This window comes from Nomascus leucogenys, chromosome 18 (genome assembly GCF_006542625.1).
Source record: "Nomascus leucogenys isolate Asia chromosome 18, Asia_NLE_v1, whole genome shotgun sequence".
NCBI lineage: Eukaryota > Metazoa > Chordata > Mammalia > Primates > Hylobatidae > Nomascus > Nomascus leucogenys.
The window spans coordinates 102,517,372-102,540,961 of record NC_044398.1 but is presented as its reverse complement, the minus strand read 5'-3'; the positions used below and the strand labels follow the sequence as shown (position 1 = coordinate 102,540,961).

Genomic DNA, 23,590 nt, shown 5'->3' with positions numbered 1-23,590 from the left:
GTGGACATCCTGCCTCCTCTGTGTGCTCTGGTGTGGAGGGGCACAAGATAGGGGTCTCACGAGGCCCTCAGGAAGCAAGCAGGGCCCAGTGTCACTGCCTCCTGTGAGCAAGCTGCCTGCCCGCCCTAGCCCTTGGGGTCAGTGCCACCGTGTTCTGGTCCTTGTCAGCCTCCTGCAGCTTCCTGGAGTGGCCACCAGGAACCTTGTGGTTCTCAGGGCTGCTCAGGCGCTTAGAGGCCCCTACAGCCCCAGGTCAACAACCTGAGGTCAGCCCAGCACGAGGCCTCTGGTCAGCAACCTGCGGTCAGCCCAGCACAGAGGCCTCTGGCATCTTGGGGACTTCCCCAGCTTGGCCTCTGCCCATCTGGTGTACAGGAAGACCCTGGTCAGTGCAATGACACTGTCTCAGTCCGGGGTCCTCAGGAGCAGAGGATCTGGAGGCAGGACCCCCAGCACCTGCGTCGGAACCTCCTGGGAACAGCAGGGGCGGGTGGCTGTGCAGTTGCAGTGCCCAGAAAACAGCTGGATTTCAGGAGTGGGGCCTCACTAGAGATGAGAGTTAAAGCTGAAAGGGCATAGAGAAGATGGAGGAGTAGAGAGGCCGGAACTTTGGACATCCTTGTTTAGGGACCGGGAAAGGAGAATATGTGTCATCAGCAGAATGGGGCTGTATGAGGGTCACAGGCAGAGATCTGAATCTCAGGACGCAGGGCCCGGGAGAGGTTCTAGGAAAAGCCAGGTACCTCTGGGAGTGGGGCCCCCAGGGGCTTCCAGAAAGTATGGGAGCCCCTGGCAGGCTGCAGAGAGCTGGAGTGAAGGCTGATGGGGCCACAGGGGCATGTCCACAGAGACCGGGGCCTGATTTGCAGCTTATGGCACCTGCTGAACCCCTGGCGTTTGGGTACATGGCCCATCGTCAGGCACAGAGTGAGCTGGGTGAACGTGGCCCTGGTGTGTGGTGCTTTCTAGCAGCATGTGAGCCAAGAAAGCCCAGAGAAGCCTTCGCTTGTGCCACGTAGCATAGCTCGTCCTTCCAGAAAATGTGAGTAGACTCCCCTGAGCCTGATAATGAAAGGAGAGAAGGCAGAAAGACTGACCCCGGTGCTGGGCAGAGCTGAGTGTGTCTGATGGACAGCGAGAGACTGGGGCAAGGAGGCAAGAAAGAGGGGTCAGGCCTCGGGAGGGCAGTGCTGCTGTATGTGAGGCTGTGTGGCTCTTTATTTTCTTCTCTTTGCTTATCTGTAGTTTTGAAATTCAATAGAATTAAAACATAATTTGTTTTCATAATTATGAACAAAACATTCAAGTGTTACTTTGAAAGGAGAAAATAGCTGTATGTAGAGCCGTCTGGACTCCAGGGTTAGAGGCGGAGAATGGAACTTAGTATGCTCCACTCAGCAAAACAACAGGAAAGGCAGATGGCAAAGGTGTAGCCCAGAAAGCACAGCTGCACACACTCCTAACGCAAACAACACCCTGCGCCACATCTCGGAGCAGCCACACGGGCGACACGCACCGGGGTTCGTATCTCGGAGCAGCCACACGGGCGACACGCACCGGGGTTCGTATCTCGGAGCAGCCACACGGGCGACACGCACCGGGGTTCGTATCTCGGAGCAGCCACACGGGCGACACGCACCGGGGTTCGTATCTCGGAGCAGCCACACGGGCGACACGCACCGGGGTTCGCATCTCGGAGCAGCCACACGGGCGACACGCACCGGGGTTCGTATCTCGGAGCAGCCACACGGGCGACACGCACCGGGGTTCGTATCTCGGAGCAGCCACACGGGCGACACGCACCGGGGTTCGTATCTCGGAGCAGCCACACGGGCGACACGCACCGGGGTTCGTATCTCGGAGCAGCCACACGGGCGACACGTACCGGGGTTCGTATCTCGGAGCAGCCACACGGGCGACACGCACCGGGGTTCGCATCTCGGAGCAGCCACACGGGCGACACGCACCGGGGTTCGTATCTCGGAGCAGCCACACGGGCGACACGCACCGGGGTTCGTATCTCGGAGCAGCCACACGGGCGACACGCACCGGGGTTTGCATCTCGGAGCAGCCACACGGGCGACACGCACCGGGGTTCGTATCTCGGAGCAGCCACACGGGCGACACGCACCGGGGTTCGCATCTCGGAGCAGCCACACGGGCGACACGTACCGGCGTTTGCATCTTGGTACATGAAGGCTCAAAAGTGGGTAGCACCAGGAACCGTGGAAGTTAGATAAAGGCGAGGCTCGAGCACACAGGAGGGTCCCCACCCACATACAGCTGGGTCACACCCATCCCCACGCTAGAGGAGGCATCTGGACTGCAGGGCGCCAGCACACACCAGAGTGGCACCACCAAGCACCCGTGTCCTGACAAACACCTGTGGCCAGGGGTCTCACCAGCCCCAGACAAGTCCTGGAGCGCGCCTGTCCCGGGCACCCCGTGGCCTCCACAGCAGTGCAGAGGCCGGCCGGTGCTCTTTGGAAGGGGTTGCATCTGCTTTGCCCCTGGTTTCAGTCATCAGTTTGCAAAGCAACAGCAAGTCCCCTGCTAGGTAGAGGACACCTGAAGCCCTTCCTGCCCAGCCCTGTGCTGCCCCTGGGTTTCCACTTACACCAAATTCTGGGTGTGGGTGCAGGTTGGATTGAATTAGAACGGCGGCAGGGTAACGGGATGGTGAGGACAACTGGATTATGGAGAAGATCCAGGGTTCCTCGGAGACATGGCCAGTTCTGAGGCTGGGACAGGGAAAACGCAGTCTAAGCCTGCAGCAATGTGTAGTATCTGAAAATGAGAAGGCGCTTACACTACAAACCCCCCATGAGCACAGACACGGAGGGTATCTGAGAGGGACACAGGCCAGCTGAAGGAGTTGCCAGACGCCAAAGCTGGAACAGTTTAAGTAACAAACTCATAGTGATAGCACTGGATTACAATCCAAAACATAAAGTGCATGAGTTGATAGTGACACAAATAAATGATGATTAATAAACAGAAAAGAGGGCCGGGCACGGTGGCTCACGCCTGTAAACCCAGCACTTTGGGAGGCCGAGGCGGGTGGAGCCTTTAAGCCCAGAGTTGGAGACCAGCTCAGGCAAATAGCAAGACCCTGTCTCTGCAAACCATTTAAAAATTAGCCACGTGTGGTGGGGCACGCCTGTACTCCCAGCTACTTGGGAGGCTGAGGCAGGAGGATCTCTTGAGCCCAGGAGGTCGAGGCTGCAGTGAGCTGAGATTCCACCACTGCACTGCACTCTGGGTAACAGAGCGAGACCCTCTCTCAAAAAACCAAACAAATGCAGTGTGGTTGCCGGATGGGGTGCCAGAACAGAAAGGGCACGCGTGGGAAAGCCACAGTCTTCAGTTAGTGTGGTCCACAGAGTGTCCCAATATGGCTCTGTGGCTGTGACACATAACACCACAGTGAAGAACAGTGACCACACCGGGGAAGCCAGTGCAGGGCCCACGGGGACTACACTGTGTCTGCTGCTACTTCTTTTTTTTTTTTTTTTTTTGATATAGGATCTTGGTCAGGCGCGGTGGCTCACGCCTGTAATCCCAGCACTTTGGGAGGCCGAGGCGGGCGGATCACAAGGTCAGGAAATTGAGACCATCCTGGCTAACATGGTGAAACCCCGTCTCTACTAACAATAGAAAAAATTAGCCGGGCGTGGTGGTGGGCGCCTGTAGTCCCAGCTACTCGGGAGGCTGAGGCAGGAGAATGGCGTGAACCCGGGAGGCGAAGCTTGCAGTGAGCCAAGATGGCGCCACTGCACTCCAGCCTGGGCAACAGAGCAAGACTCCATCTCAAAATAAGTAAATAAATAGATACAGGATCTTGCTTTGTCGCTAGGCTGGAGTGCTGTGGCGGGATCACAGCTCACTGCAGCCTTGTACTTCCAGGCTCAAGCGATCGTCCCACCTCAGCCCCTCAAGTAGCTGGGGCTACAGGCATCCGCACGATGCTTGGCTAATTTTTATATTTTTTTTGTAGAGATGGGGGTCTCACTGTATTGCCCAGGCTGGTCTCAAACTCCTGGGCCCAAGCAATCCTCCCCCGTTGGCCTCCCAAAGCGTTGGGATTACAGACGTGAGCCACCGTACTCGGCTTCAACTTTTCTGTAAACCTAAAATTATTCCAAAACCCAAAGTATATTAAAAAAAACCATCATGGATGGCCGGCGGGGTGGCTCACGCCTGTAATCACAGCACTTTGGGAGGCCAAGGCAAGCGGATCACGAGGTCAGGAGTTCAAGACCAGCCTGGCCAAGATGGCGAAACCCCGTCTCTACTGAAAATACAAAAATTAGCCGGGCGTGGTGGCAGGCGCCTGTAATCCCAGCTACTCAGGAGGCTGAGGCAGGAGAATCGCTTGAACCCCGGGAGATGGAGCTTGCAGTGAGCTGAGATTGCACCACTGCACTCCAGCCTGGTGACAGAGTGAGACTCTGCCTCAAGAAAAATAAAAATAAAATAAGAATAAAACCTTCAAGGATTATGGAGCAGCTCTGCCCTGGAGCACTGGGTGGGCACCGAAGGGTTGGCCCTGGTCGTTTGGGGGCGTCTGCTGGTCACAGAGCGGCCCCAGCAGGGCTTCCCTGAGACACAGGGCACACTGACCCTGTAGAGGCATGCTTCCTAGAGTGAGTTGCGGCTTTGTTCTTCTGTCCCAGGCTACAGCACCTGGACGAGGAGAACAGTGAACTCCGGTCCTGCACGCCCTGTCTGAAGGCCAACATTGAGCGCCTGGAGGAGGTGAGCTGCCAACAGCCTGGAGCTGTGGCCAGTGGGGCCAGCCTGTGCCCTGCCTGTGGGGCAGCCGAGGTAGCCCTGAGCTCTGTGCTGAGCAGGATGCTGTGCTGGGTGTGAGGGAATGGGGCCAGCTCAGGGCCCAGGCTGCTGGAAGACACTGGACCGTGCTCCACCCACAGGAGCAGGGCCCAGAGGCTCACTCCTAGATGGACCCAGGGCTCTGAATCTGGGAATACTCCTCCAAGGGGAAGGCATCAGCCAGCCACTTATGCCCCAACCACTGGAGACGTCGAGGCAGAGGCTACACATGGGGCTCCCACACCCCAGCTCGTCACTGCGAGACCTCCCTGCCCCCACCTCACCAGGTGTGCTCTGGGAAGCTCCCAGAAAGGATATTCTCAGAGCACTTGGGCCCTGGCTCCCGTGAACCAGAGGAGCCTGGCAGGAGCTGCCCATAGCCACTGAGTCAGGTCCTGTCCACACAAAGGTCCTTCCTGCCCCTCATGAGAAACGGCCCTCGTGGCCTGCGTGTGCGCCTCTGCCCAGAAGCAGGTGGCCTTGACCTCCACTGAGAGGCAGGAAGGCTCAGACCCAGCCCTGTCGCGCTCCAAGCATGGGGGCCACCGTGTTGCTGCTGGGAGACTCAGAGATTGGAGGGACAGACGGCCGGGGCAAGCTGCATGCGCAGGTAGGTGCATGACCCGCATCCAGGGCAGGTGTCCGCCCCTGCAGGAGAAGCAGAAGCTGTTGGATGAGATAGAGTCGCTGACGCTGCGGCTCAGCGAAGAGCAGGAGAACAAGAGGAGGATGGGGGACAGGCTGAGTCACGAGAGGCACCAGTTCCAGAGGGACAAGGAGGCCACCCAGGAGGTGAGCACCCACCCTGCCCCACGCCCAGTCCTGCGCCCAGCCTGCCCCACAGGGAGCCTTTGTTTCCTAAGATGCTGGCTCTTGGCTGTGCTGCTTTGGGCATAGCCGCTGGTGTGTGTCATCCTCCCGAGAGACAGCCAGATAACCCTGAGGTTCTACAGCCAAGTGATGGCTGACGGTGGCCGTGGGAGCCCAGGCCCCCCGGCTCACTGCATGATTGCCCTGCAGCTGATTGAGGACCTCCGAAAGCAGCTGGAGCACCTGCAGCTCCTCAAGCTGGAGGCTGAGCAGCGGCGGGGCCGCAGCAGCAGCATGGGCCTGCAGGAGTACCACAGCCGCGCCCGGGAGAGCGAGCTGGAGCAGGAGGTCCGCAGGCTGAAGCAGGTGGGCAGGCCTGGGCCTCCCTCCCTCACACTCCTGCAGAAGCTTCCGCGAGGCTGGTTGGAAGGGGGGGCCGTGGAGGGTCAGCATCTGAGCTGGAGGCCTTTTTCCCTGGGCAGTCCTTGTCCCTGCTCAGCCACCAGCAGGGGCCACAGCCCAGTAGTGATGCTGCTGTGCCCTCTCAGGACAACCGCAACCTGAAGGAGCAGAACGAGGAGCTCAACGGGCAGATCATTACCCTCAGCATCCAGGGTGCCAAGAGCCTCTTCTCCACAGCCTTCTCCGAGTCCCTGGCTGCAGAGATCAGCTCCGTCTCCCGAGATGAGGTAACACATCCCATGCCTGCACAGTGTGGCCTGGGGTCTACAGTCTGCACTGTCCGTGTGCTGTGGTTTATGCACTGTGGCCTGTGGCCCACGCGCCTCAGCTCTGACCGCCTGCTTGCCCTACAGCTCATGGAGGCGATTCAGAAGCAGGAGGAGATCAACTTCCGCCTGCAGGACTACATCGACAGGATCATCGTGGCCATCATGGAGACCAACCCGTCCATCCTGGAGGTCAAGTAGAGGCAGGAAGGTCCAGCCTGAGCTGGATTCGGGACTCCAACACCCTGGAGTGGTCCCGTCAGACCATGAGGAGCCAAGACCAGCAGGTCCCACAGCCGACAGTGCCCAGAGCATGCAGGGAGCCCTCGTGCAGCTGAGCTGGGGCCACCAAAGACCGGGGCTGCCAAAGGGGCAGAGGGTGGTGAAGAGGAGAGGGAGAAAAGGAAGTCCCAGGGCCCGAGGTCCACAGAGGGTGAGGGTTGTGGCAGGGCCGTCCATCAGCGCTGACCTTCCAGGGGCCCAGAGCTTCCCAGCCCTGAGTCAACCTGGCCGTGAACGCCTACACTTCAGTTCAGCAGGATGGGCTGGAGAGCCTCTCTGTGCAGAGGTATGGCGTGAGCCCTACTGTGGCCTCCTTGTGGTGGTCCCTCTTCCCACGTGCAGCCCTATTGGGAAGAAAGGAAGAAAACAGGTCCCTCCAGGGGTGCTGCCGCCTAAGCCACCCGCATAAGTACCCTGGTGCCGTGTCACCCATGCTGAGCCGCTCCTGATGGCTGACGGGCTCCCGGACTCTCACCTCGGACATAGTGGTGGGGGAAGGACGGGTGGGCAAGGCTGGTGCGTTCCCAGCTCTCCCTACGCTGCTCGGGCCATTGCCCAGCCAGATGTGGTCACCTCAGTCCAGCTCTGGGGCCTCCAGGCCACGTGGCTGTTCCCATGGCCCAATCCTCGCTGCAGTAATCCTTGGGGGCTCTGACCGCCTATGGGGGCCGGGCAGGAGCCACTGGGGCCCTCCACTCCGACATCAGGACCTGAGATTACAGCTGTGTGACGCGCTCTCCCTGGGCAGGGTGGATGCTGCAAGCCCCTCTGGCTCCCAGGTGCTGCTTCTCCACAGGTGCGGCCTGACCTGGCCTCCTAAAGGCCACACCCTCCCCACGCACTTCCCAGGCCAGAGTCCAAACATCGGGAACCCTGTTTTCTTCTGGGTGTGTCTCACTTAGAAATCGTGGTTCTTCCCCGAGGGTGCATGTCGCAGGAGGGAGAGGGCAGGGAAGGCTCACAGCAGAGCAGGAGGGGGCCTGCGCTTCTCGGGGTCTGCACCCCAGGCGCAGCGGTGTCATCCTGCAGGACTGCGGGCCTGCCCCCAACCCCCAGCATTCCCGGGTGGGCCGAGACCCCCTCACCAAGACTGGCCACCCGCTGAGTGTGTGAGTGTGCGCACGTGTACGTGTGTGGCCCCGCATCCGCCGCCTTCCACACCAGGATGTAAGAGGTCGCCTCCTATTGTACATTTTGGGAAAGCCTTGGGTGTAAATCAGTGTAAACTTGGAGGAGAGATTTTTCTATCATGTAGAGTAGGTATTTTTTATAGATTGAAGGTTGATCAATTTTTTAATACTTTCAAGAGAGAAAACTATCTGTGTATACACATGAAATATATATATATATATATATATATGTATAATATATAAAGACTAGCACCCTGCCTCTCTGTGCCCAGGCCCAGCCCTGGTGACATGGCACCACTCAGCAGTGCTGTCACTGTAAGCATGGATTCCCAGGAGACAGTGTGGGAAACGCTCCTGCTTTAATTCCCCGAGAAACAGCTCTTCCTGCCTGGATGCAGGAGGGCAGGGGCCACCACAGATTAAAGCTGTTACTGCACACGCAGAGGCCGGCTCCTTCCTCCAGGGGGGCCACAGGGTGGGGTGGGAGTCTCCAGGGCCTGGCCCAGCTTCCCTCAAGGCGTCCGAGGCCATCAGTTGTCTGAGCTCAGAACCCAGCAGGCCTGCCTGGCTCTGCAGCTTTGTCAGACTAAGACCCTTCCAAGGCCGTAGGATTGCACCTCCAGGTCCAGTGGAGCCTGGCAGCTTTCTGGCCAGGTTCTGGATGCTGACGAGTTGCTGAGACAGCATCAAGGTGGGGCAGGTGGGGCAGGGCAAAGGGGGCAGCACAGGGCTGTGTGGGCATCACGGCTCTGGGTCGCAGTGTCCCCACCTCTGGGGATGCACTTCCCATGTCGGGAGAACCGTCAGCACATCCCTGGGACGAGGAGGAGGACGGGGGACCAGGCAAATCGGGGCAGCACAGGTCTGTGTGGGCCTCAGGGGGAGGGCGGGGGGCCGGGCAAAGGGCGCAGCACAGGGGTATGTGGGCATAATGGCTCTGGGTCACACGCCTCTGGGGATGCACTTCCCATGTCGGGAGAGCCGTCAGCACGTCCTGTCCCGGGGATTAAGAGAAGAGTGGGGGGCAGGGCGCAGAGGCTCACGCCATAATCTCAGCACTTTGGGACGCCAAGGCAGGAGGATCGCTTGAACCCGGGAGTTCAAGACCAGCCTGGACAACATAGCAAGGCCCCATCTCTAAAAAATAAAAAATTAGCCAGGCATGGTGGGCACACCTGTAGTCCCAGTTCCTTGGGAGGCTGAGGTAGGAGAATTGCTTGAGTCCAGGAGACGGAGGTTACAGTAGCTGTGATCATACCGCTGCACTCCAGCCTGGGCGACAGCGAGACCCCATTTCAGAAAGAATTTGAAAGGGCAGTGATGTGCAGGGTGGTGGGAGGACGTCCCCCAGAAGAGGGGGCAGACACAGGTCCAGCACCACAGGCACAGGAAGGTGAGGAGGCAGGGCCGACGGAAGTGGGCTCCTGAGGTCACGGGCAGCCAGGGAGTCTGAGAGAGCTTAGTGCCACTGCAGCCACGAGGAATGGCCTGCGGGGAGTGGTCCCATCCGATCAAGAGTCCCCCCAAAACACAAGCCTTGAAAACTGGACCACCTGGTCCAGCATCCAGGAAGCAGACTGTGCATCTGCGGCTCTCGCTCTCCCGCCCCCTGTGCGAGATGCCCACCTGCCTGTCACTCCCAGATGCAGATGGAGAAACCAAGGCCCAGGGAGGCTGAGGACCCAGGTCTGCCAGTCCCCTCAGCCCAGCTGCTGCCTGCGGGCTGGTGACCAGAAGAGGACCAGGCGTGGCCTGCAGTGAGGAGTCCTTGAACCCTCAGTACAGGTGCAGCAGAATGGTTCCAGGTCACAGAGCCCAAGAACCCTGGTTGCTTCATGAGTTAGAACTGAGGAGTGACAGGCCGGGCGCGGTGGCTCACGCCTGTAATCCCAGCACTTTGGGAGGCCAAGGCAGGCGGATCACAAGGTCAGGAGATCGAGACCATCCTGGCTAACATGGTGAAACCCCGTCTCTACTAAAAATACAAAAAAATAGCCGGGCGTGGTGGTGGGCACCTGTAGTCCCAGCTACTCGGGAGGCTGAGGCAGGAGAATGGCGTGAACCTGGGAGGGGGAGCTTGCAGTGAGCAGAGATTGCACCACTGCACTCCAGCCTGGGCGACAGAGCGAGACTCCGTCTCAAAAAAAAAAAAAAAAAACCACTGAGGAGTGACATGGGCAGTGTGGGTGTGTCCAAGGCCAAGTTTCTGCTCCCAGGAAAAGGGCCTGCTCTCCCACCTACCCAGGGGTCTGTGTGGTGCCAGCAAGGTCCATCTCTGCCCAGAGGGAGAAGCTGGAGGTAGGGAGGGGGACTCACTCCACGCTGCCAGGCCAGAGCCAGGGAGGGGAAGGGGAGCAGCTTCCTCCTCCTGATACCCCACTGCGTCTAGGAGCACCTCAGTTTCCACGCTAGATTTTAAACGTGGGGCCTGTCCACAGTCCAGCTGGCCCCACCTCGATGACCCATTGGGGTCTCCAGCCCAAAGGAGTTTGAGACAGGAGGACACAGGATGAAATGGAAACATTCGTGGGAGGGCTGCCAGAGACCTTGTGGGTGAGCGAGAGCAGGGTGGGGTGGCAGGTGTGCATGCCTGGTGGATGTGCCCAGAAGCCTGCACCCCCCAGGAGGCCCAAACGTGTCCCTCTGGAGTGTCGCCCGCCACCCCCAACTGTGCAGTGGGATGGTCACTGGGCCTGTCAAGTCTCCCAAGGCAGATCCTGTCCCCAGCTGGCTCCTGACATTGAGTGTTCTGAGTCTTGGTCAGTTCTGCCCCACGGAAGAGCACCAAGGAGTCTTGCCCGGCAGAATGGAGAGGAACAACTCTGCCCCTGCCCTGAAACAAGAGCCCCGGATGTGGGTGCAGAGCCCCTCACATGAGGACCGCCCCAGCCTGACTCTGCTGAAGGGCAGGTATAGGAAGGCTGGACCCCCTCAGTGGACCCCCAGATGGCACCCTGGCCCCTCTACCTGCTGGCAGTCCAGGAACCTGGAGGTGGTGGCCCAGAGAAGGGCAGGAACTTCTCCCACGGCCCCGTCCATTGTGTTTTCACCTGTCCGGCCACCCATTGTTTTTGAGACGGACTACTCTGTCACCCAGGCTGGAGCACTGTGTGCCATCCCAGCTCACTGCAGCCTCAACCTCCCGGGCGCAAGCGATGCTCTGGCCTCTGCCTCCCAAGTAGCAGGGACCACCACACCTGCCTAATTTTAAGTGGAGACAGGTCTCGCTATCTGTGTTGCCCAGGCTGCTGGTCCGTGTCTTTTTGACCCAGGCTTGTGTGGCTCACAAAGCAGGTGATTGCAGGGTCATCCCATCAAATCTGAGCGTGGCACCAGAGCACACAAGTCGGCCACCTGCAGGCCTTGGCACCCTCGTGCTCCACGCCAAGGTCCCTGTGTGCTCGTCTGGGCTCCGTGATGGCACTGGGGTCTGTTCTGTTTGCTGCTGTGTGCGAGTGAGGCTTTCTCTGGGTGCCTGAACAGATGCCTCCAGCCTCAGCTCTTTCTGTTTGGCCCTGCCCATCCTCTTCTCCTCCAGGGGGGATTCATGGCTCGCCTCTTGGCTCTTCTGGGCACTTGGCAAGCTTCTGCGCACTTGCGTTAGCTGCTCAGGTCTGTCTGGATGTGAGAGTTGTGTCCTCAGGCCAGGACTGCACTGGCACGGAGCAGGGCTCGGTCAATGGTCTGGATAATCCAGAGTCACTTACCTTCTGCTGTGCAGTCACTTACAGTTCACGCCTTTGTGCCTGATGTCTTGTGACTCAGAATCTTCAAGACAATCACAGGCTGGCCTCACGGATGCACGAGAGACTCATTTCTCTCATTGCAGCCATCCCCTCCAGCACTCTTCCTTGTGCGGGGAAACCTCAGTCATCTTGAAGACGCCTCCTGAGGCCCTCTTCTGGGTGAATGGGCTTCCTCCTTCACCATGACAGGCTACTGGGGAGAGCTGGGGTGCTCCCACCCTCTCCTCACCCCAAATGGGCCTGGCTTAGCAAAACTGGCCAGAACTGGCCACTCTGCAGTGAGCTGGCAGGGCCCTCAGCATGAATCAGATCAACAGGCTCAACTGCAGTTGCCTCTCTGGTTGGGAGGTTATAAGGCCATGAACCCTCTGCTGGCTAGACCACTGGCTCCTGGCCAGGGAGCCACCTAGGCAGTGCCAGGGAAGGACTGAGAAGAGAAGGGACCCTGCGGTCCCTGAGTCAGGCCTTGACTGCGCCCTCTCCTGTGGTTCGAAAGCCACACTTGGCCAGTAACCTGCCACGCAGGTGAGGAAGCTGGGGAGGACAGGGTCCCAGAGCCTTGTCCAAGTTGCAGAGAGGAGAGCCAGCTCTCACTCTGCAGCCTTCTGTGCCCCCAGACCCCCACTGGCCCCCGGGGACGCATTTCCTGCCCTTGGGATGCCTTGGCATGGATATAGGCTGGGAACAAACGGCACATCCAGCTGCCCTGCCTGTCTTCACAGAGCGGGCAGCAGACCTAGGGGGAGGTGTCCAAGACACAGGAATGAAGTGTCCTTACCAAAAGCTTCCGAGGACAGAAGTAAACCCCTCCTGCCAGCTTCTGCCCTGACTGCAGCTAGAAGCCGAGCTCCACATGGGACACGGGTGTCCCTACTGCAGCATCTACAGCATGACAGAGGCCCAGCCTTGGCTTTCCTGGAGCATGAATATCCTCTGAGGAGCACGGGCCCTGGCCTTGTAGGTCTTGCTAAGACTGGCTTAGATTTTCTGGCCCAGGATCAATCGTCACCCAAACTCCCACTTGTAAATCTCGCCACAGAATCGGACCACAACCGCCTCTCCGGAATCTCGGCTGACCAGCCCTGCTCCAGTGTCTCCCTCTCCCGCAGAGTCACTACCTTCTCAGGCTCCTCCTCATCTGCACCTAAGAGCGGGAGTCTGGCTGCCCTCAGCACTCGCGTCCCACCCTGCAGCCTAATAAGCTTGACGCCAAGGCACCCTCCCGAGAGCCGGCCCAGCAGCTGCTGGCAGGAGAGTGGCCTCAGGGCAGCGGGAAGGGGACCTCCGGGGAGAGAATGAGGCCTGCGCAAGGGTCCTCGAAGGACCCAGGAGTCGCCCCGGCTTCCCTCCCCCAGGCCCTGGCTGGGCGCCGTGGGCCGCGTCCCAGCTGAGCCCGGCGTGGCCGTTTAATGGCGTCCCTCCACGACCTAGGAGGAAGGGGCCTAGAGAGCCTGTGCCCAAGCGCCGCTGCGAGGCCCGGCCGCGTCTCGGGCCAGGGCGGTCCCCTTGCCACTGCCGCTCTTGGCCACCAGGACCAAGCACACCACGCGGCGTCGCGAAAGGGTCTCCGGGTCTCGCGAACACGGCGGGTCGGGGCGGAGTCGTGGGTCCTCGGTCGGGCGGCCGCCCAGAGCCCGGCCGGACACGAACGGCCCCGGCCCGGCTACCCCCGAGCCCCACCGTCCTGAGATGACGCCGCGGCTGCAGGCCCCGCCCCTCCGTGCCCCTCGCAGGGCCCTCTGGGAGTTGTAGTTCCAGCTCCTCCTCGGGCCTCCCCACTCCGATAATCCTGGAGCGCGGCGCCTCCCGGGGACCGAGGCCTGGGGCCCGGCCGTCTCCAGCAGCGCGGGCAGGAGAAGTGGCCCAGGCGGTCAGCGGACTGGGAGGGCACCACCCGAGGACTACAACTCCCGGCCTGCCTCGCGCAGGCACCGCCCCGAGCTTCCGCCCCGGCGGCGCCGCGCAGCCCTGTGGGAGCCGTAGTCCGGGCGCGCGATTCACAGCGCCGCGTGCGCCCCGGGCGCGCCGTAGCCGCGGGGCCCGGGCCGGGCGCTACGCTACGAAGGCAGCGTAAGGCGGGCGCCGGACGCGGGCAGGGGCCGGGGCCGGGGCCGGGGCCGGGTCGGGGCGCCCCGCGGCTGAGGAGCGGGAGGCCGTCCGGGCAGCGCGGCCGGCGGCGAGAGGGGCCCCGCCGCTCTCCGGAGGCAGAAGTTGTGGATCGGCCGGCGGGGGCGAGCGGGCCCGGGGGCCGGGGCCGCGCTGCCCGGGCCGCGAGGACTGAGGCGGCGCCGCCGGGCTGTGGAGGTGAGTCCCGTCGGCCGGGCCCAGCCGGGGACCGCGGGCGGGGAGCGCGGGCCCGGAGGGCGGCGGGGAGCGCGGGCTCGGCGGGGCGCAGGAGGCCTCGGGGGCCGGGCGCGCCGGACTCCGAGCCAGGGCAGGGACGGCAGGGCCCTCGGAGTGGGGTCAGCCCGCCGCCCGCTGGCGCCTCCAGGCTGGTGGGGGCCAGGGCTGGGCTTGGGCGATGCTTCGGAGAGGAGCCCAGAGAAAGGCGGGAAGTCGGCAGGGACCTGGGCCATGTGGGTCACTTGAGGCCAGCCCCGGGGGCCGCGCACACCGGAGGCGGCCTCGGCCCTGCCTGCCCTTGAGTGCCCTTATATCTGGGCCCATCATGCGGTCCTGGCCGCCTTAGGGATGTTGTGCCTGGTGCGGGCATCACTCCCCTGTCACTTGGGGAACGGCCTGGGGGCGGCCACCTGGCGTGGAGGGGCTGGCAGGAGCCCCGTCTGTGCCAGCCATGCCAGTGTTCTCTTCCGTGTTCCTCTGGGGCTGCTGCGGCACCAACTGGGAAGTTGCAGATCTGCTCTCTTCCTGCTGGCTGCAGAAGGGGCCCCTCTAGTCCTGACCGGGGGAACTCTTGTGTGGTCAGCTGGCCCTGGCCGGGCGAGCTCTCGGGGCCCCCTTGCTGCTCTGGAGTTTGTTACCGGACTGCAGGTAACAAGACCCGGAAAGCAATGGCGAGGCCCAGAACCTGAGGCCAGGCCTGGGTGTGTGGGGCCAGTGGGGAAGACAGGGACTCCGTTGGGTGCTGAAGAGTTGTGTGCTTCTCCTTTGGGAAACCCGGATGTCTTCCTCTGCCCGGGTCTGAGGGTGCAGAAACGTGAGTCACAGTTCAGTGTGGGAGTGCCCCGTAATTGCCTCCGCGTTTCCAGAGTCTGGGGCTGGGCAAGGATATAGGGGTGATTCTGCCTTCCGGTTCTGAGTGACTTCTCAACTGTGAAGTGGGGCAAGAGAGATTGTTTTTCTGGCCTGTCCGGGGGAGGCAGGTCCTGCAGGAAACCAGCTTGGCCTGGCCTTGGGTTGGGTGTGCCTTGCCTCCTCTGAGGTCCTTCTGTCCTCTTTTTCCTGGTTCTGTCTCTGCATCTGAGGCTCTCCAGAGCTCCTTGATTGGCAGAGGAGCCAGTGAACTCTGAGTCCCCAGGAGAGCCGGAGGCTCAGTGACTGCATAACTGCACGGGGCCTCCTGTCTGGGCCTCCACAGACTGTGGTCTCTGAGAGCAGGAAGTGGCTGGTCCCCTGTAATCCTGCATCTGTGTAAGAGCCTCAAGCCCTGCTGGCCCTCTCTCTGGGCACCCCTCACTTTCTTCTTGCCCTGGCCTTGGGCAGCACTCTGGTAACCCCAGTGCCACAGGTGAGGAACCGAAGCTGGAGACAGCTGTTAATGGCAGGGGAGGGGCCGAGGGAGGCTGAGTGCCCGGCCTCTACCTCCTGCTCATTCCACCAGTTCACATGAGGCAATTGGAGGGAAGGATTCTGCTGCCCAGAAAATCTTCCGGAACCACGGGTGTTGCTCATGGGCCTGAGCTGGTCAGTGAAGAACCTGAGGGGGGCCGGCCGCCCACGTGGCTGTTGGTGGCCCAGCAGCCCCTGGTCCAGCCCTCTGGCCCCCGGTGCGATGCCTCTCCTCCCTGCACCAGGTGTGGACAGGTGCTGAGAAGGCGGACGACATCATTAAACAAAACAGCTTGGGGTCTTTGAAAAACAGTGACAGAAACCCAGGAAGGCTGGTGACTTGTCAGGTCTGGACTGTGAGGCTGAAATGACAGGAGACACGGGGAGGTGGGCTTGGGTGGTTTCCTCATCAGACACAGAGGAAGGAGACCCCCAGCCCCGGGGGCTGCCTCGTACGCTTTGCTCTCCTGTTCTCCTGCTCTGTCCCTCTGGTCCTGCCCTAGACCCCGCCATCTGACCCCTGGCACAGCAGGAGTGCCCAGAAACCCAGTGGGACTTGTTCTCTGCCTGAAGCTCTTCCGCATCCCTCGTAACCTCTCGGTGTGGATGTGGATTTCCTCACCACTAGGCTGTGCCTCAGCTGCGTGGAGCCACTGGTCTCTCATGCCCCGCGCTGGCGAGAATGCGGAGGTCTGTGCAGTTCTCATGTTACCCTCTAGCTAGTCCCTGGCTCCCCACTGTGGGATCTGCCTGCAGCATTTACACTTGGGACCGCACTGTCTCCCTGCTGGATGTGGTGCTGGGAGGCCAGGGGCCGTTTCTGTTTCTTGGCAGGCCCAGTGCCTGGCACCATCCAGCCATGCACAGAGCAGGCGGTCAGTGAGCACCTGGGGTCGGCCCTCACCATGGGCAGTTCTGAATACCTGGGTTCTGGTAGCCAAGGCGGACTCCTGGGTGCTCCAGGAAAGCAGCACAGCAGCCTCTGTGGCGTGGACATGGCCACACCTGAGCTCGGCTTGTTTCTGAGTCTTAGAGAACAGGCTTGCTGGCCTGTGATCTTGGCATGTGTGTCTCGCTGCAGGGAAGCTATGGGTTGAGGCTGGGCCTGGAGACCTGTTCAGCCACACCCTGTCACTATGTGGGTCACACACAGCTGGGTGGAGACCTCACAGTGCGTGGCCCAGGGAGGTGTCTGGGCGTGGAGTCTGTGGACAGCTACATTGTACCACTAGGACAGGGGCTGCAGCTGGGCCCACAGGGTGCACGGAATGGGGGCTGTGGGAGGATAGGGGCATCCTAGCCCAGGGCAGGGACCCCAGGAGGGACTGTGTGGGCCCCCCAACATAAGCTGCATCAGGCTGTTGCTTTGCACGCTCTGAGGGGCCTGCCTGAGCGCTGCATGGGAAGCCAGCAGCGTGGCCGCCCTCCCCAGAACTCATCTAGGGCACCAGGGTAGCCAGCAGCGTGGCCACCCTCCCTGGAATTCATCTAGGGCACCAGGGTGGGCCCTTGAGTCCCATCGGGCCATGGGCTTCAGCCTCGCCATGCTGGCCGCCAGATACCACGATTTCTCAGATTCCCTGAGGTCAGAGGGAGGCTTCAAGGGTTGCCATCCCTGCCTCCCTGGCAGTCCTAGACGGGATGTCAGGAGGACGCAGGGCCATCGCTGCTTTTTAAATGTCACAGTGGTTGCAGCGTCCTGCTCCTCTGTGGAAGGAGCTTGCTCCGCTAATGAGGGAATTCCTCCTCATGCCCTTCCCCTCACTTTTCTTCAAAAAGTTGCCGTTTATTTAAAAAATTTTTTAAGTTTTATTTTTTTGAGCCAGGGTCTCGCTCTGTTGCCCACGCTAGAGTACGGTTGCAATCACAGCTCGCTGCAGCCTCAAACTCCTGGGCACAAGTGATCTTCCTGCCTCAGCCTCCCAAAGCACTGGGACTACAGGTGGGCACCACCACACCCAGCCTCTGCCCTTTGTAAGTAAAGTCCCCCAGGCAGGTTGAACCTCTTACACCTTCTGCCCCCTGCCTGATCCCCACTCCCTACCCCCCACCTCCCTGCCCCCTGTAATGAGAAAGGCAATAAGTTTTGGAGCTTTCTGGAGTTCTTGCCCCTCCTGAAAAGGTGGCCGCAGAGAGGCTGAAGCTGATGGGGAAAGAGGTGCCAAGAGGCCTCCTCTGGGGCCCAGGTCCACACAGCTCCCAAGGCCCCAGTCTCCTTCTCTGGGGTGATAGGTGCCTCCTGTGTCCCAGAGGCTTCTGCTTCGCCACCAGCGAGGTCACTGGGCTGCCCAGACCAGGGCTGCTTCTGCCACCACTTGGCAAGCACAGAAATAGAGAAGTGCCAAAAACCACGAGTGCTTGTCTGGTCCCTTTTTTTCCTGTTAAAAACAGAATTCGGGGCTGGGTGCAGTGGCTCACACCTGTAATCAGAGGCCGAGGCAGGTGGGTCGCCTGAGGTCAGGAGTTCGAGACCAGCCTGACCAAAATGGCGAAACCCCATCTCTACTAAAAATAAAAAAATTTGCTGGGTGTGGTGGTGTGTGCCTGTAATCCCAGATACTCAGGAGGCTGAGACTGTAGAATTGCTTGAACCTGGGAGGCGGAGGTTGCAGTTAGCCGAGATGGCGCCACTGCACTCCAGCCTGGGCGACAGAGCTATACTCCGTCTCAAAAAAAAAAAAAAAAAGTAGAATTCGGTTGGGCTCAGTGGCTCATGCCTGTAATACTAGCACTTTGGAAGGCCAAGGCGGGTGAATCACATGAGGTCAGGAGTTAGAGACCAGCATGGCCAACGTGACAAAACCCCCGTCTCTACTAAAAATACAAAAATTAGCTGAGCGTGGTGGCATGTGCCTGTAATCCCAGATACTTGGGAGGCTGAGACACTAGAATTGCTTGAACCCATGAGAATTGCTTGAACCCGAGGGGCAGAGTTTACAGTGAGTCGAGATGGCACCACTGCACTCCAGCCTAGGTGACAGAGCAATACCCTGTCTCAAAAAAAAAAAAAAAAAAAAAGCCAGGCGCGGTGGCTCACGCCTATAATTTCAGCACTTCGGGAGGTCGAGGAGGGTGGATCCCCTGAGGTCAGGAGACTGAGACCATCCTGGCTAACACAGTGAAACCCCATCTCTGCTAAAAAATACAAAAAAATTAGCCGGGCATGGTGGCAAGCACCTGTATTCCCAGCTACTCGGGAGGCTGAGGCAGGAGAATGGCGTGAACCCAGGAGGCGGAGGTTGCAGTGAGCCGAGATCACACCACTGCACTCCAGCCTGGGCGACAGAGCGAGACTCCACCTCAAAAAAAAAAAGTAGAATTCAACTGGGCGCAGTGGCTCACGCCTGTAATCCTAGCACTTTGGGAGGCCGAGGCAGGAGAATTGCTTGAACCCTGGGGACAGAGGTTGCGGTGAGCTGAGATCGCGCCACTGCATTCCAGCCTGGGTGACAGAGTTTTCCTCTTGTCTCAAAAAAAAAAAAAAAAAAAAAAAAGAATTCAACATTAATGCTGAACTTACGAAACTAAAAGTCGGAATCCTGAGTGTTCCATTTCCCTGACAACATCGTTTTACAAGAACTCACTGAGGTTGTGTGCAGCCCCAGAGACACAAACGGGCGCAGGAGTGACCCCATCTCCCTACACTGAGCTCCTCGCCATCACGTTAGAGACGCCCTCTCCTCTCCTCCCACCCTCAAAGGCCGGGCAGCTCTGAAGGCAGAGAGGATCCAGCCCATCAGAGGCTGCGGGGTTAGGGTTAGCCCATCAGAGGTGCGGGGTTAGGGTTAGCCCATCAGAGGGTACGGGGTTAGGGTTAGCCCATCAGAGGGTACGGGGTTAGGGTTAGCCCATCAGAGAGTACGGGGTTAGGGTTAGCCCATCAGAGAGTACGGGGTTAGGGTTAGCGACAGGGGTGTCTCAGAGCAGCTCTGAATGGGCTGAGGAAGTGAAGCCCTTTCCGGAGGGGTGGGTGTCACAGCACAGCCTGCATGGCTGTAGCCCCAGAGCTGCTCTGAGCCCTCTGGGCGGCTCCAGCCCGCAGTCCTCTGTCTTCTACCCAGAGCTATTGTCAGCGAGAGGTTTGTCCCAAGGCTTTCATTACTGTGCCTGGCTCTTGGGTGGGCATTTCTGACTTTCAGCTGAGCTCTGTGGACCACTCATAAGAGGTGATGCCTGGGCCGGGCATGGTGGCTCATGCCTGTAATCCCGGCACTTTGGGAGGCCGAGGCGGGTGAATCACCTGAGGTCAGGAGTTCAAGACCAGCCTGACCAACACGGAGAAATCCCGTCTCTACTAAAAATGCAAAAAATCAGCCAGGCGTTGTGGCGGGCACCTGTAGTCCCAGCTACTCGGGAGGCTGAAGTAGGATAATGGCGTGAACCTGGGAGGTGGAGGTTGCAGTGAGCCGAGATCACGCCACTGCATTCCAGCGTGGGCAACAGAGTGAGACTCTGTCAGAGAAAAAAAAAAAGGTGATGCCTGTGCCAATGGACACACTTGCACACCATCTTTATGCTGATCACAAAAGAGGGTGAGGGGCCAGACACTGTGGCTCACGCCTGGAATTCCAGCACTGGGGGAGGCCAAGGTGGGCGGATCACTTGAGGTCAGGAGTTCGAGACCAGCCTGACTAACATGGTGAACCCTCATCTCTACTGAAAGTACAAAAATTAGCCGGGCACGGTGGCAGGTGCCAGTAATCCCAGCTCCTTGGGAGGCTGAGGCAGGAGAATAGCTTGAACCTGGGAGGCGGAGGCTGCAGTGAGCCGAGATTGCGCCACTGCACCCCAGCCTGGGTAACAGAGCAAGACTCTATCTCAAAAAATAAAATAAAATAAAAAATGTAAAACCAACAAAAAAGAGGGTGATGGCTGAGTGAGGAGTCCACAGTGGGCCCTACACAGGGCCCGGGAAGGACAGGGCGGGAAGCATGAGCGTCCTGCCCACTGCAGTGGCTCCGCCATGGAAAGCATGACCTGAGAGAAGCAAAGCCGCCTGGCTGGAAGCAGTGGCCACCCTGCTGGCGGTTGTAGTGGCCGGGTGGCGCTCGGGCCGGGGTCCAGGGGAGTCTAGGTGGCCACCTGACTGTGTGCCTCAGCCCTGCCCAAGCTGGGCACCCTTCCCTGGCAGTGCCTGGGAAGCTCGGCTGCCCTCCCTGGCTGGTGCTGCTCTGCAGCCCTGCTCATGGACTCTTGCCCACGGCCTGTTCCTTGTAGCAGGGCTGGGCCGTGGGAGGTCCGGACAGGGTCTTGAATGGCCCTGTCTGCGGTCCTGGCTGGCCGGAGGTTGACTGCACTGGACAGGTCAGGGGCCTTAAACCAGGGTAGTGCAGAGCCAGCTGAGCCCATGCTGCTCCCCGGGCTGCTTTTGGCGCTCGGACAGACAGCTTCAAAGGCGAAGGGTCTCCTGGGGCTGATTTCCAGGGACTCTGGCTCCCGCAGAGAGGCCTGGAGGCGGGGCTTGGTGTTCCAGGGTCAGAGTCCTCCTGGTGGAAGCTGAGGTGCCTGATTAAATGCCTTCCTTTCTAGGCAGCAGCCCAGACACGGCACAGAGAGGGCTTGGGAGCTTGCTGCAGCTTCAGGTGAGTTTGTTCCCAAGCCTGCAGCTCATTTCTGGGTTTGCTTGGGCTGCAGAACTGTTTGTGGAGCAGCAGGGTTGGAGGGTCCGTGGCTGGGGGGCCTCTCCTCGGAGCCCTTGATTCACAGAGCCCCTGGAGGCCGGCAGCCCTGCCTGCCCTGAAAAGCCTCATTCTCCCAGCCGTTTGGGCTGTGGTCCTGTCATGGGAGGCGACAGTGAGGGCAGCGTGGGGTCCCGACGGGGCTGTGGTCCTGTCATGGGAGGCGACAGTGAGGGCGGCCTGGGGTCCCGACTGGGGTGTTTGTCCCTTTGGTGACCTCCCCTGTGCTGTGGCCCTGGACCCCAGATGGAGCTCCCCGTCCCCACGGCAGCGCTGGGGCTGCGGCTGGTGAGGAGCCTGTGCACGGCCCCCGCCGCTGTCCTCAGCCAGGAGGGTGCCTGGTCCCTGGGGAGCGGCCTCCACCTGTTTCTGGAGAATGCTGTCCTGCCAGTCGTCATTTGGGGCGGGCGGTCGGAGTCCACGACCTCCCCCAGGGCGGGGCCCTGGCCTGGTTTCTTGTAGGGACGATGGGAAGCCCTGTCCTCAGCCCTCCCGCCCTACCCATGCAGGAGCTTCCTGTCCCGTCCTCAGCCCTCCCGCCCTACCCATGCAGGAGCTTCGTGTCCTTGGGGTCATCTCCTCCACAGGGGCCGTAGCATCAGTGGGGACAAAGGCAAAGGTGCCTGTCTTTGGGTTGTCGGGACCGAATGAGCTTCGTCCCAGTAGTGCCTGGCTCTTGTTTCCTGTCTGGACCAGCAGCCTCTGGTCTGGTGGGTGCAGTTCTAGGGCGCAGTGGGGTTGCCGTGGGGCAAGGCCAGGCCGCCAGCTGCCTGGACACAGGGGCCTACACGTTCCATCTGCTGCCCCCTACACCCCCAGCTCGGGCAGGGGTGACACCGGGGCATCCTTGTTGGGGTCGCTGTGGTTCCCATGGTGGCAAGATGGCTCTGTGAAGGGTTGACGGAGATGTAGGGCCCAGGAGCAGGTGCTGTGTGAGTGGGACACGCCTGTGTCACCTGCGGGGCAGGGGAGGGCCCGGGGGTACGGCCGTGTGCATTAGTTAGCAAGACAGTGAGGAATGTGTGCAGAGTGGACACAGCTGTGGGTGCCGCCCGCGCAAGGCTGGGGGTCGCTGTGCCAGCCCTGCTCCCATGTGGGCTCCCAGCTCCCCAGGTAGGGACGCTGACCCCGGGAGGTGCCTTTGCCTGCATCCACTGGAGCCTCAGAAGCATGCGTTCCATCCCCACGGGTCACCCCCACTGAGCCCACCACCTACCGAGAGGCACCTCGAGACCCTGTCCTGCCACGGGTGGGCTGTCAAGGCCAGCACCAGAGACCCCCAGCAGACCTCAGTGGCCGCAGATGGAGCGGGGCGGCGACGGTCACCTCCGGGACTCAGCCCTGTGCTGAATCCCGGGCAGTGTGATCATCCTGGCCCTTCTCGTGCACGTCCCCTGGCTGGACGCTGCTTGCTGCCCTCACGGGGTGTGTGGCACGCCTCATACAGGACAGGGACCAGCCAGTTGGCCCTGCTCATTAACCACTTGTCCCCACAGGGCAGTGGCGGCCTCACCTCTGCAATTCTCTGAGGCTGGATCTAGGCCACCACCCCATTTAAAACTAGGGCATCGGTTCCCAGGGAGGGCGGGTAGCTGCACGGTTGGACTTGTGGGGGGCAGGCATGGGTCCACACAGCCCGGGGCCCTCAGCACCCTGCCCCTCCAGGGAGCCCAGAGGCGGGCGTGGCTGCAGCCTGGCTCTGTGACAATCGTGAGTCACGGCCACTGTTGAGGCGCCACCCTGAGAGTGAGCCCCTCCAATCATGGCTGCTGCTGGTTCCCATTCGCCAGCACCTAAAACAGCCTGGCCCACAGCAGAGGCGGGGGCACATGCAGCTCACGGGAGCAGCACAGATGCTCGGCCAGCAGCAGGCCCTGCAGGAGAAGCAGCAGCCCAGGGCGTGTCCCTGGGGTCAGAGTTGCTCTGCGGGGGCCTCACCCTGCTGTCCCTGGGGGACTGGCCTGGGCACACTCCTTGGTGACGGTGCCCCTGTACCCCCGCCCCCACCGGTTATTCAGACAGGGATCCAGGATGGGAACCACAGATTGACCTGACCTGCGTCCTCAGGGCCACTACACTGGCTGATTCACATGTGCCCAGGCCCTGAGGTGGGCCAGACCTGGGAGTGGCAGGCGAGCCTTCCTCCCAAGAGCCTCTGGCTGGCCGCAGCAGGCCCTGTCCCCACTGTCCTCAGGCGAGTGGCCCTGGACATGATAACCCCTCTGCCGAGGTCTGGCCAGAGCCAGCACCCATGGCCGAGATGCAGTCAGCCCTGGCTGGGCGCTGTCCCTGGGGTTGTCCCTGCTGGTTCTGCCCTCCCTCCTTCTCACCACTTCTGGTCCCTCTTTCCTGGGGCCCCTCCCATCAGAGTCTTCCTCCTAAATGCAGTTCCCTCCCTCTAGGGGAATGCAGGTTGGGAGCCTTTTTTTTTTTTTTTGATACAATCTCGCTCTGTCACCCAGGCTGGAGTGCAGTGGCGCGATCTCGGCTCACTGCAAGCTGCGCCTCCCAGGTTCATGCCATTCTCCTGCGTCAGCCTCCCAAGTAGCTGGGATTGCAGGCACCCACCACCAGGCTCAGCTAATTTTTTTGTATTTTTAGTAGACACAGGGTTTCTCCATCTTGCCCAGGCTAGTCTTGAACTCCTGACCTCG

General features: G+C 60.5%; 2 protein-coding genes across 7 annotated transcripts in view; both read left to right on the top strand.

The window, feature by feature from the left end:
* RAB11FIP3 (RAB11 family interacting protein 3) overlaps positions 1-8,225 on the top strand; it is a 95,821-nt gene extending 87,596 nt beyond the window's left edge. For both annotated transcript variants that reach the window (XM_030798006.1, XM_012497303.2), the window contains 5 exons: positions 4,677-4,758; positions 5,488-5,625; positions 5,854-6,009; positions 6,192-6,332; positions 6,459-8,225. In XM_030798006.1, coding sequence (XP_030653866.1) covers positions 4,677-4,758; positions 5,488-5,625; positions 5,854-6,009; positions 6,192-6,332; positions 6,459-6,572 — 631 coding nt within the window. In that variant the 3' untranslated portion in view covers positions 6,573-8,225. The remainder of the gene's footprint in view (positions 1-4,676; positions 4,759-5,487; positions 5,626-5,853; positions 6,010-6,191; positions 6,333-6,458) is intronic.
* Positions 8,226-13,513: 5,288 nt separating this feature from the next.
* Positions 13,514-23,590, top strand: part of CAPN15 (calpain 15) — a 28,841-nt gene continuing 18,764 nt past the window's right edge. For 2 of the 5 annotated variants that reach the window (XM_030798289.1, XM_030798286.1), the window contains exons 1-2: positions 13,528-13,833; positions 20,788-20,840. The gene's annotated coding sequence lies outside the window, so the exon portion shown is untranslated. Of the gene's footprint in view, positions 13,834-15,268; positions 15,949-20,787; positions 20,841-23,590 lie in introns of those variants that run through there. The other 3 variants (XM_030798290.1, XM_030798287.1, XM_030798288.1) reach the window with 3 other exon arrangements.